Consider the following 15,554-nt stretch of genomic DNA (forward strand, 5'->3'; position numbering starts at 1 on the left):
AAGAGGATTTTTTTATATGGATAATTCTTTAGGAAACTAGGATAGAAAGAAGCTGGTGATCCTTCCTCAGGCTTCTTCTGGATTTGACTTTTTGAATTCTAACTTAGGAGACATTTTGTGTTGGAAGTTCTTCAGCTTTATATGATCTCGAAGCTTTTATCGAGGAGGGTCCTTCTACGAAAAATCCAACTTAGGAATTCACTGGGGAATCTCCCTACTTGGGTATTTTATTGGAAAAGATCCGGTATTAGATTTTTCTGGGGAAAATCCCAACTTAGATTTACTGGGGAAGATCCCAACTTAGGATTTTACTGGGGAAGATCCCAACTTAGAGTTTACTTGCGAAGATCCTGCATTAGAGCTTACTGGGGAAGATCCCATCTTGGGATTTTACTGGGAGAGATCATAAATCGTAAGATAACATGATAATGTTATAAACCGTAGGTTAACACTTTAGGATCTTAACATATGTTTAGAAATAAAAGGGTTACCAAGTCACTAAAGCATGAAATGATCCCCTTATTAACATTTCAAAGTTAGATAGCGTGCGTCTAAGCGAGGTGTGGAAACCTAAACAACGATAAAAGAGGTTGTTAATTCTTTAAACCTTAGATGGGATAAAGCACCTTTGATCGGAGGAGATATTATCAATCGTTATTCGTAATTTCTAGGATCCTTCAGTTTCTGCATGTTGCAAACGTTAGCTTGGGGTGGGCGTTAGCTTGGCTAACGCCCCTCCGGTGCTTAAGTTAGTAATGATCTTTGAGAGAAAAAAATAATCAAAAGGGCAAAGTGAAGGTAAGGAATAGGTGCATACCTTGTCCTTTTCATAATGAAATATTATGACTTTGACGTACACGAAATATACCTTGAGGTGTATAACATTCCATGATATTGGCAAGAGGTTTCCATTTAGAGTAGCCAACCAATATACCCCCTTTCATGCTTCTGAATCGATGAGATAACAGCCTTATCATTTAGGTGCTAGCTTACCATCTTGAGGATCATTGGTGTTTTGAAATGCTTGTCTTAAAACCATGTCGCCTACTTGGAATCTTTAGATCTTCATATTGTAAGCTTTAGCGATACTTTTCTAATGAGCTGCAATACGGAGCTTGGCGAGATCCCTTATTTCATCAATAGTGTCAAGATCCTCAACTAGGATCTTATTGTTATTGTCTTGAGTCTGGAGTTGGTATCTCGACGCTGGGATCACTACTTCTATGGGGATCATGGTTTCTGCTCCAAATACTAAGGAGTATGGGGTTTGATATGTTGTCATTTTAGCTATGGTGAACTCGGGTGGACATTATCATTTGGATTCCCCAACTGGCGCAAAAGTCTCGTGTTCTTTTACTTATGAATTGGGATCCGTTGTCGCATATGATCTCCGCATGGATCCCGAATCTGGTGAGGATGTTACGCTTGATGAATGAGACTACGTCCTTATCTATTACTTGAACAAAAGCCTCAACTTCTACCCATTTTGAGAAATAGTCTGTCATTGCTTGCATGAAAAACTTTCCTCCTAGTGCGTTAGGCAATTTACCAACTATATCCATTCTCCACTTCATGAATGGCCAAGGTGAAATGATGGGATGTGGGGGTTTTGTCGGTTGGTGAAGGATGTGGTTGTGTCTCTAGCAAGCATGACACTTCTGATCATGTAGGAAGGCATCTTTCTTCATGGTTGGTCAGTAGTATCCCTTCTTAACACCTTGGAACATATCGATCTGCACCCAGTGTGGTTTCCATAATCCCATTCGTGTACATCTTTCAAGACTTCCATATCTTCATGATCCTCTAGGCACCTTAGATATGAACTTGCCATGGATTTCTTGTATGACACCACTTGGATCATCACAAAGCATGAAACCCTCATTCTGAATGTTTTTTTCATTCTTTTTTTATCTTGGTATAGTACCGTTCTGGAGGTATTATATAGTGGGTTGTGTCCATGATCTTGATTGTTGCTAAGGATCCTGATTTTTTGGTCCATGATCCCGCGTATTGGGATCATGGTGATGGGATTGAAGATCAGGATCTTCGATTGTTGCGATGCTAGCTATTTGATCATGGGTGGTGAGATCTTCTGGTTTCTTGGTTGGAACTTTTATTGCCAAGAGGGGATCTTGCTCTCCGATGGGATCCTGAGAGAGGATCCAAGATTGGCTAGTGTGTCTGCTTTGGTATTATCTTATCTAGGAACTTGGATTAAGCTAAATGTTTAAATTATAAGCTAAGATTCTAAGTATTTAAAGGTATCGTGCTAATCTTTCACCTTTTATTGCACATGATCTGTTAAAATGGTTAGTTATTAATAATGAACCGACATATATCTGAAGATCCATGATTTGAAGATGCTTGGCTAATTGTACCCCATAATTAGTGCTTCATATTCCACTTCATTGTTAGTTGCGGTGAATTCACAGCTAATGGCCTGGGGTAGGATGCCCCCTTGTGGCGATTTTAGTATGATCCTGAGGCCTGTTCCTTTGAAGTTGGTTGCTTCATCTGTAAAGAGTGTCCATTTTCCCATGTTTTCTTCTTTTACAAGTTGTCGAGTTTCTAATTATACTTCATGTTGTAGATCATCACTAAAGTCATCCATAAAATCTGCTAGGACTTGTGAGTTAATCGTTGATCTTGGCTCATATATGATTTCATATGTACTGATCTACACTGACTACATTGCTATTCTTCCTAAAATTATTGTGTTTGTCCCCATACACCATAAATGACTCCTTCCCTGGCGGGTTTACTTTTACTATCTTCTTCCGGCACAATATTTCGACATCATTGGCGCTAAGCCAATCCATTCCCAGCACGATGTCGAAACCATTTAGTTCGATAGGCAATAATTCCTCGTGGAACGTATTCCCATTCAGGTCGATTAAGATGTTTTTCATATGATGGCTAACGGGTACAAACTTGCCACTAGCAACTTCGACTAATAAAGCATTATCTAGTCTATCGATAGGCAAGGCTAGTTTTCTACCAAATTCATGCGAAATAAAGGAGTAGTTGGCTCCAGAATCAAATAAAATTTGGGCAGGCAATTCGTTTACGAGAAAGGTACCTGAAGCAACATCAGCTTCTTCTTTAGCAGCTTCCAGTGTCATCTGAAAGGCTCTCGCCTTCGGCTTTGGTGGAATGTTGGGTTTTGCTGCCTCCTTCTTTTTCGGACAATCCCTCGAGATGTGCCTCTCCTCACCACACCCATAGCAGACTTTCTTGGTAAGGGTTCATTCGTTGGCATAGTGCCCTGGCTTTCCACATTTGAAGCATGTGGCTTCCCCGCCACATTTCCCAAGATGCTTCTTCTTGCATTTGTCGCACCATTTCGCTTCGCCTCCTCCTCCTCCTCTCGAACCAGATTTCGAGACCTTATTTTTCTTGTTGGACCCTGAAGGCCCATCAGACTTCCTCTTCTCACCAACCTCTGATCTCTCCAGACCCTTCTCCCTGATCTGAGTCTCAACATTCTTAGCATCCCAGATGACGTCTTTCAATGTGGTTGCTTGCTTAACCATTGGACCAAAATCCGCTGGTAATCCGAAGGCAAACTTATTGACCTTTGAGAGTTCAGTTGGAACTAGGTATGGGATAAGCTTCATCTTTTTTGTGAAACTTGCAGCGTATTCAACAACGCTCATCTTTCCCTTCTTCAAATTCTGAAACTCGTTATTAATTTCCAGAAGGTCCTGCTCTGAGCAGTGTTGTAGTTTCAGTTGTTCCACAAAGTCTTCCCAAGACATCTTGCTCGCTTCTCCCTTGGGCATAGAGTCAGCTAACAGCTTCCACCAACTCAACACTCCAGATTTTAACAAAGGGATCGAAAGAGCGGTCTTCTGCCTGTTACTGCATTCGCAACTTTCAAACATTGTCTCCATTTCAGAGATCCAATCCATAACTTGCACCGGCGTCGGGCTTCCGGATAGAGACGGTGGCTTAGATGCCATAAAATCCTTGTATTTACATCCTCTTCCATCATTTCCTCCATCACGATTGTTTTGTCTGACAATCGGTGGGTTGGCTTGACCAACAGTCCCACTGAAGTTACCTCCTTCCAACGACCCTCCATTCACTTCGGGCACTTCAACTTGAATTGAAAGTTCTTCACGATTTTGTTGAAGCAGACGTCTAGTTTCTTCCATCTGACGATCCAACATCGTCTGAATCATCAATTGTACACCAGCCATTGTCACCGGCTCAGGTGCTGCTGCTATAACAGGTGCTTGCTCAATCACTGGTGGTTGAGGCCGTTGATTCCTGTTTTCGTCTGCGTTTCCAACTCCGCTTCTTGTTCTTGCCATTCTTGATCTATACACCGAATAAGGTGAATTTAGATCTTCAATCACGATAGATAATCAAATCATCCTTATCACTCCGAAACGCTTACATGCTAGTTCTAATACCGTCGTCATACGCTTAGAATCCTAAACACATAAGGTTTCCAGATCCGGTTGGCAACAAACCATAGATCCGAACAAATAATTTCATATATGGCAAACATATAACATTTAGAGCATAAAAGCATTTTAGGCAACTTTCCTAAAATAAACTAGTGCTCGTGTCTAATATATAACATACACTCATCTCACAATCTTCACTTAGCATTCTAAGTTTAAGTCTAGAAATCCTACAAATTCCTAGTTCGCTTAAACTAATGCTCTGATACCAACTACGACATCCCCAAAATCACGGCCAGAAAAGACCGGTTTCATTTATGCTTTTAAAATAATTTCAGAGTAAATCCATTGAGTTAAAAGAGTTGCGGAATTTGTCCCCAAAACAATACATGATAAAATAAGGTTTATCAAAACATTTCGTAAAGAAATGTATTTTCATATATAATCAAAACTCGGGATGTCATGTTCCGATACAGACACAAAAGCATAAACGGCACATTATAAGCCTTACAACAGTTAAATGCAACTACTGGCCTATAAACAAAATAACTTGATGATTCATCCATCTTATGCTCTCGCGCAACTACCTGTAATGCAAATAAAACTGAGTGGGTCAGGCTTGGGAGCCTGGTGAGCATATAGGGTTTTCAACCCACAATAAATAATTATATTTAGTTCATCGACCAACAATAACCCGATTACCCATTCCCGTTATCCTCACTTTATGTCCCTAAAACAACAATTATTACAAGGGACCTAATCTAGGATTTTCATCGGGACGGACATTACTGCAAAGGGGTTTCCTTAACAATAGATGTCCTAAAGGCAACCATGAGGGGGATGGAGTACACCAGTGAACACATCGTTTACAACACCTACAGGTTATGAGCCTGCTAGCGTTCCACTGGACTGTCTAGAAAGAGTCTGTGGTCGTCATCCATACTCCGCTAGATGACTAGATCAACAACAACATCGAGGCCTCTCATCATTTTATTTCATCACACACCAACTGTCTACCCATGTTCTACCCAACATATTAGTAGATAAAATATATACATTTATATACAGCTTAAAACCTGTACAAAACATCCATTCAACAACTAGTTCAAATAAACAAATAATATATAAACACATAGCACGTATTTTATAAAGAATACTTCATATCTATGTGTTAGAAGAAAACGAATATACACTCACTTGATCAGAAGATGATCGGACAGCACTACGGCTCTAAGAGTAGTATTCTTTGGTGAGACCGGGATGCTTTCTTGAAAATCGGGTTTCTCGCGGGCAGAGCTTCGGCTCAGAAACTCTTTTCTTCTCGGGATCTTCAGGCTTCGGGACTCACTTCAGGTCTCGAGATAATACCGGGGCTTCGGGGGGTTAAAAGAGGGCTTAGAGAGAGCATCGGGAGTGAGAGAGAAGAGATGGAGCAACCAAACTCGGCTGCCCCTTGAATTCTATTTATAGGGCCAACATTCGGGATTCACGTCGTGAGTTTCCAATGCTCACGTCGTGAGCCTAGTAGGTCACTGCGTTCTTCACTCGTCCACTTTCTCTGGAAGACGTCCATCACTTGCTCACATCGTGAACACTGTGCTCACGTCGTGAGCTCCGACACAGCCTCAAATTTTGTGTTCCGAACTTTAGAAATACATATCTTTCGCATACGACCTCCGTTTTCGACGTTCTTTATATCCACGCGTAGGTAAGATCATGCTCTACAACTCTCGTTTAGACTCCGATGGCTAATTTTGACTTTATTTTTATTATATTATTTTTAGTAGGCCGGGACAGGAAAACTCCGTTATAAATCCATAACTTCTTCATCCGACGTCCGTTTTCGTCTGTCTTTTTACCGTTGCACTACTATTGACGAGATCTTCGATTCTCGTTTAGATTGTTTCGGCTAGAAATCACTCGATCTCAAAATTGAACTTCGGGCTGCATACTGTTAAGCTGAAACTTAGAAAAATCATAACTTCCTCATACAAAGTCAGATTTAGACGTTCTTCTTATGCACGCTCTCGGTTTAACTTATTCTACGAATTTCGTTTAGATCACTAAGGCTAGATATTGCTCTATCTTAAATTCATATTTTACGTCATTCAGCGTCGTGCCGGTTCTGTCGCGAAACTTCGATAGGTCATAACTTCTTCGTTATAACTCGGATTTCAGCATTCTTTATATGTTTGGAAACCTCGTCACGACCACTACACGTTCATGTATCTATATCGGGTTTATCTAACATTTCATTTTGACGCTTATTTTTATCCTTAATTCATTTAAGTCACACAATTAAACACATAATACTCAAATAATACATCTTTATTATTTCAAGACAGGTTACAAAGGTTAACCTAGACTATTACATCATCATTAATACCTAGCCTAGAAACACGGACGTTACAGATTACACCCCCAGTTGGAGTAGCAACGTATGTTGGAAATGTAGTCTCCAGACATTTCCCTAAGGAACCTATGTTATCGAAATTCAGGATCTTGAGTTGCACAATTGAGGGTGTCGCTTCAATGGGTTTACGAATCTCTAACCTTACTCTTTCCACCTCCTTGAGCAGTGTTCTGTTGTCTCCCTATTGCTGAGTCACCTGCTACGTTAACATCTTCATCATGGAAACGAGTTCGTTGTTAAGGATCGAAGCAGGAGGATCTTAGGACCCCAGGGATCTGGATTCCCATGGCTAGTGATCGGAGAGGTGCTCTTTTTCGATGCATCAGAAGTGTTCCTTTGACCAGGGGGTCCGCTTGGAGGTAGTGGAAGACTTTTTTAAGAAATAGGAGGAATAAATGAGAAAGATATGGTTGGTTGTGTTGACATGATTTTCAAGAATTATGAACACCACAACCCCACGGTGGGCGCCAAATTGTTTTGGTAAAAAAATGAATATCAACCAAATTGTATGAGAGGTTGTGGTATTGTGACTATTATGAGTATCTGATTGAGATCGAAATGACACAAGTGATTTACAAGGAAAGTCTTTGATCCTTGATAGGATCTCCAACATAAAACATTGGGAGGTGATAATGATCACCTACCTTGTTTGATTTTATTGATTTCAATGCAAATTACAAAAATGATAATATGAATACGAGTACAAGTGTTTGAGTTGCCCTACGTGTGTATGTAATTTGAATTATACATGTGTATTTATAGTCTAATCCAAATAACGAAAAGTCTGATATTTCCTAGATCCTCTTGAATAAGTATTCACATGTTGCTTTGACTTGGTATTTCCTAGTCTTAAGCGTTACCAGAATGATTCTTCGGACTTAAAGAATCTTGATTCGACTATTTCTGCATAAATGAAGAATAAACAAGAAATATAGTTGTTAATCTGGTTCGGAAATAATGATTATGACCAGGATCCTGATTCATGTTTCGGGATCCTGAGATTCCTTTAAAATTTGGGATCCTGGACAGTGGCGGACGCAGAAGGTTTTAGTAGGGGTGACACTAAATTTTTTTTTTCCAAAAAAATCCAAATTATTAGTGGCACTCGTATTTTAAGCCGGTGCACCTAATAGAAAAAACATAAAAAAAACATATTTTTTTACACTATGTGCCGGAATCGGAGCAGTGGCACGGGACCCCCGGGCAGCACTAAGGTCCGCCACTGATCCTGGATAGGGTTAAGGATCCTGACCCTCAACAATAATTTTAAGGTTAATTAATATGTATAAAAACTAAATATTATTTAGATTTATAATTTGAATATATATATATGAGCTGAAACAATTTAAAAAGTATGTATAAAAACTAAATATTATTTAGATTTATAATTTGAATATATATATATGAGCTGAAACAATTTAAAAAGTAGATACTATAAGAAGCAGATACGTGTCAATTTGAATGAGCTAAAACTAATATATATATACTAGGCGTGAGACCCGTTTACTACACGGATTGATTAAAATAGAAGTTAAATATCAAAGTGTAAATATTAAAACATCAAGAATGTGTTTTAACTCAAAATTAATGATACAATCATCATGTCGTACTATAAAATATAAATTTTAATATAAAAAAAACTATAATCATACATAATAATACCAGTGTTTTATTTAAAATATTTATAATAAAATAATCTAGTTTGTTAATAACTTCTTTTGATATTCTCAAAAAGATGTTTAAACAAATTTTATTTGTAAAATAAGAAAACAAAGAACAAAAAATCTAAGAAAAATATAAAAAAAAAAGTATGTTAGTAACATAATTAAAAAAAAAGTATGTTAGTAGCATAATTTTAAATCCATATAATATATATATATAGATACACTGGAAAATTTTTGAAAAAATGAAATATATGTGAATTTGAATGTCAATTAGTAGCATAATTTTAGGCTAATAATATCAAATAAGAAAAATAAACAGAAAATTGATTTAAATGGCCTTAAATGTAGGAATTGAAATTTGGAAGGAAGCTGTATTCTTAAATCCTCATAAATACATAATTATGTGGCATTTTTTAAATAAAATTGAAAAATATAAGAAATAACATGTGGATTTTATTAAATTCAAAAACACCATAAAATGTCAAGTGTCATTATTCATGACAAAGTGACATTTGACAAAAAAATAAAAAAACATTCATTTATTAAAGAGAATATATATATATATATATATATATATATATATATATATATATATATATATATATACACACACACACACACACACATACACATCCGGTAAAAAAATTTTTTTGGCAAACAAAACAAATGAATTACTAGATGAATAAAAAATAACATGATTCACAAGAAAAAATTACCGAAAAAACATCTCGATGATTGATTTTTACGATGATTTTGTTGATATTTACTAAAATTTTCATAAAAGTGAATTTGTTCTTAATTTTTTCAGAAATAAATTATGAATGTGTTTTTTCGAGAATTTTTTCTTATGAATAATCTTATTTTTGAATCATCTAATAATTTATTTCGTTTGTTTGTAAAAAAATATGTATATAAAAAATTTATTACCTTCCTACCAAGATTTCCTTTCATATTTAATCTTGGCTATATATAGGTTTAGGTTCGTTTGAGACCATGTTAATTTTGTAAGACCGTGAGACGCAATCTAAAAATAATTTTAAAATGCAAAATAAAAGGAAAAATATGAAATTTTTATTTTTAATTATTATTTTCATCATTTTCTTTACCTAAAAATAATTAAAATAAATAAATAAATAAATAAAAATTATTGTTTTTTTAAACACGTGAAATATTCTAGTGCAATATTATACTGTAAATATTCCAATGTGATTTTTAGAATGTTAGAATATTCTACTATTCTAGTAGATTTGTCAGATATGTAAAATATTTTAATATTCTAGTAGAATATTTCACAGATATTTCAAAAAAACGGTAATTTTTTATTTTTTTTGGATAAAAAAATGACGAAAATAATATTTAAAAAAAATTCAAAAAATTTCAATTATTTTGCATTTTAAAAATATTTTTTTTATCTAGAAAATGAGTGGTTAGGATTGCATCTTCCCGTCTCATAAAATATAGTGGTTTCACATGAACTTAACCCTATATATATATATATATATATATATATATATATATATATATATATATATATATATATATATATATATATATATATATATATATATATATATATATATATGAAGGATTATATGGAAAACAAAAAAACCCTAAAAATCTTAAAAATGCATAAAAAAAATACTTAGAGATTACAAATCTTTTTTTAACCAAAAATCGTAGGTATTTTTACAAATTCGGTGAAAAAAAAAGCCAATTTTTATTTTTTGGTTTTTTTTCAAAAAAAATTTCAGCGAATTTAATGAGAGAGTAGCGATTTTTGTATATATATATATATATATATATATATATATATATATATATATATATATATATAAAGTCAAAAAAAAAAGATTTGTGATCTCTAAGTATTTTTTTTATGATTTTTAGGGTTTTTGTTTTTCATAAAACCTAAACCTATATATATATATATATATATATATATATATATATATATATATATATATATATATATATATATATATATATATATATATATAGAGAGAGAGAGAGAGAGCTAGGTTCAAATGTTTCTAGCAACTATTGTGTGCCTAAATGCACCAATGAGAATTCAAGAAATAATAAATAATTAAATAATTCATTAAAGGGTATTTTGGACCTTTTGTACTTTTAATTAAGGAAATCATTTAATTGAAATCTTGCAATTAAGGAAATAAAGTAAATATAGTTGACCTAGTCTCTCTCTCTCTCTATCTTATATCTTCTCTTATATTTCCTACGCTTCTTCTTTTTCACCAGCGGGAGGATGAAATCAAAATGAGGAGGTTGTTACCTTCGCTTAAGCCGCCAGGAGACACCCCCCTGAGGATCGCTCCTGATGTCTACCCTTCACCTTCGTTTCCTGCCTGGAACATCACCACTAAAGAGAAGAAAACCAACGACTTCCCACCGCCAATTGCAGCCCTTCCTTGAGATCGATTAAGAGTCGGCGTTTTCCCTAAAGCTTTTGCTGCTTCTTGGTTTGTTTCCCCCAAGGCTGCTTCACGTCCCTCCCTCATACCTAAGAACACGATTGAGCCCTAATAATTTCTAATTTGGTTGGGTTTATGTTACTCACGACTTGAAGAGTGTGAATGCTTTTTCGATTTGTCATGGGTAATTGATCGGAAGATTTTGATAGTTAATTGTTCAGAATATAGATTTCTCAGTTATCTCCACTTTGATTTACAGTGCGGCATCAATACCCTTAACAAAGTGAGTTCCCTTTTTCTGATTTATGTATATATTGATTAAATTTTACTTTAATTGACGTGTTGAATTACTTGTTTTAAGTTTGTAAACTGTTATGAATCTTTGTGATTATCGATCTTTGTGAGGACACTACCTTCGACTGTCAAAATCAATAAGAATCGTAGTAAGAAAGGCCAAAGATTGACTACCCTAGGTGGAGCCCGTTCATTTATTACTATGAATTCTGGTGATTAAAATGTGAAACTTTAACTTTAAATGGTTTCAAACTTTATATTTTTTGATTTTCACCTACAGTAATATAACTTGTTTGCTTTACCAAATGAATGTTAACCTGTAAATTCTTTCAGAATGAGGGCAATAATCGTTTAGAATAAAGAGGGGTTTTGTTTGAGGAAGGCTACTATCCTTTCAGAATGAAGAAGGGAAATAGTCATCACATGTAATCCTACAAAATGATCAGACCTAGACAACCAAAAAAGGCAGGGAAGTTTTAATTTTATTCGTTTACAATGATTGTTCTCTAAGAATGAACTCGAATTTTATTCTTTAATTTTTTTTCATATCAGAATGCAAACACGTGTTCATTCTATGAGAATATCAATATTACATAAAACATGTGTTGCTAGTAATTCTGACATAATACATTTATATATGCTTTAGAATGTTTATGCATATAGAAGAAAATACATTGATTTAAGTGCATTCTGTAATATATTATGTTAGAATTTATTTATATAAATGCATTCTGTTAGAATGTTTTTGAGAATGTTTGTTGACAACAAGTATATTTGTTTAACTGGTAATACTAACGAGTAATGTATCTTATTCTTTCAGAATTGCATGGACAAGAAATTCAATATTAATCATACAAGAGAAATATTTGGAATTAAGTTCAACAACAAGTATATATGTGAAGATCAAGTTGATTATATGGACCATTGAAGAGGATCAAATGTATTTGTTTAATAATTGTATATTCAAGAGTGCTATTTTTTTTTAAGAATTTTATTCATTTTTGATGATATTCTGTTAGAATATGTATAATTTCGGATGTATATTAAGAATAAAATCATAGACCCAAGTTGGATGTATATGAATAATATCTTATTCTTAAATCAGGTCAATTACCAAATATAACTGCATTGGAAATGTATTCTACAAGAATAAAACCGAAAATATATTTACTAGTTTATGGTTGGCATTCTGTCATTCTGACAGAATAAAATCGGATTTTTAAATTTGAATTAATTTAAAATATTCATATTTTTAAAAATAAAGGAATTAATTATCCCTTAAATTCTAGAAATTTCGTTTGTTAATATAGGTAAATTGACAAAAATACCCTTATGCTTAAAATTGTGTGATTATATGGTGCATGTTACCCTATTGTAATATATAGACTTTCAGATAATGACATTTGATTCTATTCCATCCTGGTCCAGATCTGTGTATTCTGGCACACAATAGTTAGTAGAAACAAAATAATCTAAATATATATATATATATATATATATATATATATATATATATATATATATATATATATATATATATATATATATATATAGAGAGAGAGAGAGAGAGAGAGAGAGAGAGAGAGAGAGAGAGAGAGAGAGAGAGAGAGAGAGAGAGAGAGAGAGAGAGAGAGAGAGAGAGAGAGAGAGAGAGAGAGAGAGAGAGAGAGAGAGAGAGAGAGAGAGAGAGAGAGAGAGAGAGAGAGAGAGAGAGAGAGAGCACATTTAAGTCACATGCTTGGAAATGACGAAGAGCTCAACATTCAAAACCATGTTCATTTCCGTACAATACATTGGATATCTTGAAATGCATGTGTGAATAGTCTTGCTGTGCAGAGACTTTAATGCTTAGATGCATTCTTTTCGGGATTCTTCACTAAATTTAAAGACTAGATTTACATTGCATGCTTCCCAAGGACTCTTTCCCCCGCCATTTTCTCAGTCAAAAATTGATACATATATGCACACACCACACACACGTCTAATACTCATCCCTCCCGTCGCCGACATGGCCAATAAGCGTTTTCTAACAGCTACTTGCATTTGCTTCATTGTATCTTTCTTTCAATCTTCTTGTGACGCAGCTTCCTACAATGTCGTCAGATTTGGGGCTAAATCCAATGGTCGAACCGACTCTAGCCAAGCTTTCCAAAATGCATGGAAGGCTGCATGCGCTGCCTCCGGTTCATCCAATATGGTTTACATCCCCAGGGGCACTTTCATGACTAAACCAGTCGTGTTTAGCGGACCATGCAGGAGCAGAATCCTTTTTCAAAACGATGGCACCATTGTTGCACCACCAAATTATCAGGACATGGGCAACTCAGGGTTCTGGATATTGTTTACTAAGCTTTCTCGGTTAACCGTTCAAGGGGGAACCATTGACGCCAGGGGTACTCAGTTCTGGGCTTGTCGACGGACCGGGAGTCGTTGTCCTGCGGGTGTAAGGGTAAGTATATATGGTGCATACCTTCTTTAAATCACGTTTCTTTTGATAATCATTGCTACTTTTTCTGAATCACATGTAATGTTGCATGCAGTCGATAACGTTCATGTGGTCGAACAATGTGTTGGTTAGGGGACTAACTTCATTGTACAGCCAAACCATTCATGTTGCCGTGAGCAGATGCAGCAATATCGTCTTCGATCGTATGAGAATCATAGCGCCAAGCCGAAGCCCCAACACAGATGGTATTATCGTTCAATCGTCAACTGGTGTCACCATCAAGAACAGTCTGATCAAGACTGGTGACGATTGCATAGCAATTGGTCCTGGCTCCAAGAACGTTTGGATCCAGAAAATCGCTTGTGGCCCTGGCCATGGTATAAGGTAAACTAGCGTAGATGATCAACTGGACATCAACGTTCTAAGTACAATCCATTTAATGTTTTTGATACATGTTGCAGCATAGGAAGCTTGGGAAACAGTTTAAACGAAGCAGGGGTACAGAATGTGACAGTTACAGACGCCGTGTTTACCAAAACACAAAACGGAGTGCGAATCAAGTCATGGGCAAGGGATAGCAAGAGCTACGCGACTAATGTGGAGTTCAGGAACATCATAATGAGGGCTGTGGACAATCCAATCTTCATCGATCAGACTTACTGTCCAAGTAACCAGTGCCCTCGTGAGGTGAGCAACCTATTGACGATGGAAGCTTAATTACATATAGAGAGTATTTACTAACATTGTAATGAACAAATGCAGACTTCTGGAGTCGAAGTTAGCAACGTGCGATACAGCAACATAAAAGGGACATCTACGACAGTGGAAGCTGTGAAGTTCGAATGTAGCGTGAGCAATCCGTGCAGAGGGATCCGAATGCGTAACATACGAATAACGACTCCAAATCGACCAACCATATCTACCTGTGAAAACGTTGCTGGTTCGAGTTCGGGCGTAGTCATCCCTAAAAGTTGTCTTTGATTGATTAGTTACTTCCATACGTTATCGCTAAACACTTGTAATGAATTTTATTTGCTTACTTTTTTATTGTTCAATCCTTTGGTTGAATATTAAAAGTTTGATACTATACAAATGTTGTAGTATGAAATTGCACTCTTCTTATCACATAAGTTGTAAAATCTTGTCTTCAATGATGTATGCTTGTTATTCTTAGGCTAAATGGTGACATACAAAGGACACCGATGATAATTAGCTGAGGTGGATGCCTCTACCGGCTGTGGTTCTGAATTTACCGGCAGTATATTACCGCTGGTGGAAACCCAGCGATCTCTTTACCGATGGTGAAGAGGGATGATGTGCATGATAAGCCTGAACAACTAACATTACATAAAATACATTATATGGATTTTATTTTATTTTTTTCATTAAAAAAAAAGTTGGTAGGCAAGGATGTTACACCACACTCAATTTTCTAATAGGTAAAATTGCATCACACTTTAGTCTTAGCAAAATTCTCAAGACTAAGAACAATCAAATTTTTTTTTTTAAAACTATTTGGTATCATATGAGCGGCAACTCAACAAATCAAAAACTTAAATATCCTCACCACTATTTTTTTAAGAAGTTAATATATATTGGTCCCACAAATCTAAATAACGGGGATCACTACAAGAAATTAGAGTATTACCGGCGACGGGCGTCACCGTTAAAGGTCGAAAATGTCGCCGCTAAAGGTATTAGTGGCGATCTGTCGCCGCTAAAGGGTCGATGTTGTTGGTTCGTCGCTAATGCTCCACTGGTCGCCGCTATTGCCTTGCGTCGCTGCTAAAGGTGCGTCGCCGCTAAAGGTGCGTCGCCGCTAATACTATATGTCGCCACTAAAGGTGTCTCCGCTATTTATATGTATTTTTATACAAACAAATACACATGCATACA

General features: G+C 35.6%; 1 protein-coding gene across 1 annotated transcript; it reads left to right on the forward strand.

The window, feature by feature from the left end:
* Positions 1-13,060: 13,060 nt before the first annotated feature.
* On the forward strand, positions 13,061-14,751 carry LOC145106975 (polygalacturonase-like). The gene is made up of 4 exons (XM_079043885.1): positions 13,061-13,661; positions 13,753-14,042; positions 14,120-14,345; positions 14,421-14,751. The coding sequence occupies exons 1-4, from the start codon at positions 13,065-13,067 to the stop codon at positions 14,637-14,639; spliced, it is 1,332 nt and encodes a 443-aa protein (XP_078900011.1). The 5' UTR covers positions 13,061-13,064; the 3' UTR covers positions 14,640-14,751.
* The last annotated feature ends 803 nt before the right edge of the window (positions 14,752-15,554 follow it).

Source organism: Lactuca virosa, chromosome 1, assembly GCF_052849685.1.
Source record: "Lactuca virosa cultivar CGN04683 chromosome 1, Lactuca_virosa_CGN04683_v6, whole genome shotgun sequence".
NCBI classification, from domain to species: domain Eukaryota; kingdom Viridiplantae; phylum Streptophyta; class Magnoliopsida; order Asterales; family Asteraceae; genus Lactuca; species Lactuca virosa.

What these genes read in the sequence shown, in the direction of transcription:
- LOC145106975 (XM_079043885.1), top strand. Translation starts at nt 13,065, where the DNA reads ATGCATTCTTTTCGGGATTCTTCACTAAATTTAAAGACTAGATTTACA. An exon ending in GTTGTCCTGCGGGTGTAAGG is followed by an intron (nt 13,662 to 13,752) that starts GTAAGTATATAT and finishes TGTTGCATGCAG; the next exon opens with TCGATAACGTTCATGTGGTC. An exon ending in GTAACCAGTGCCCTCGTGAG is followed by an intron (nt 14,346 to 14,420) that starts GTGAGCAACCTA and finishes GAACAAATGCAG; the next exon opens with ACTTCTGGAGTCGAAGTTAG.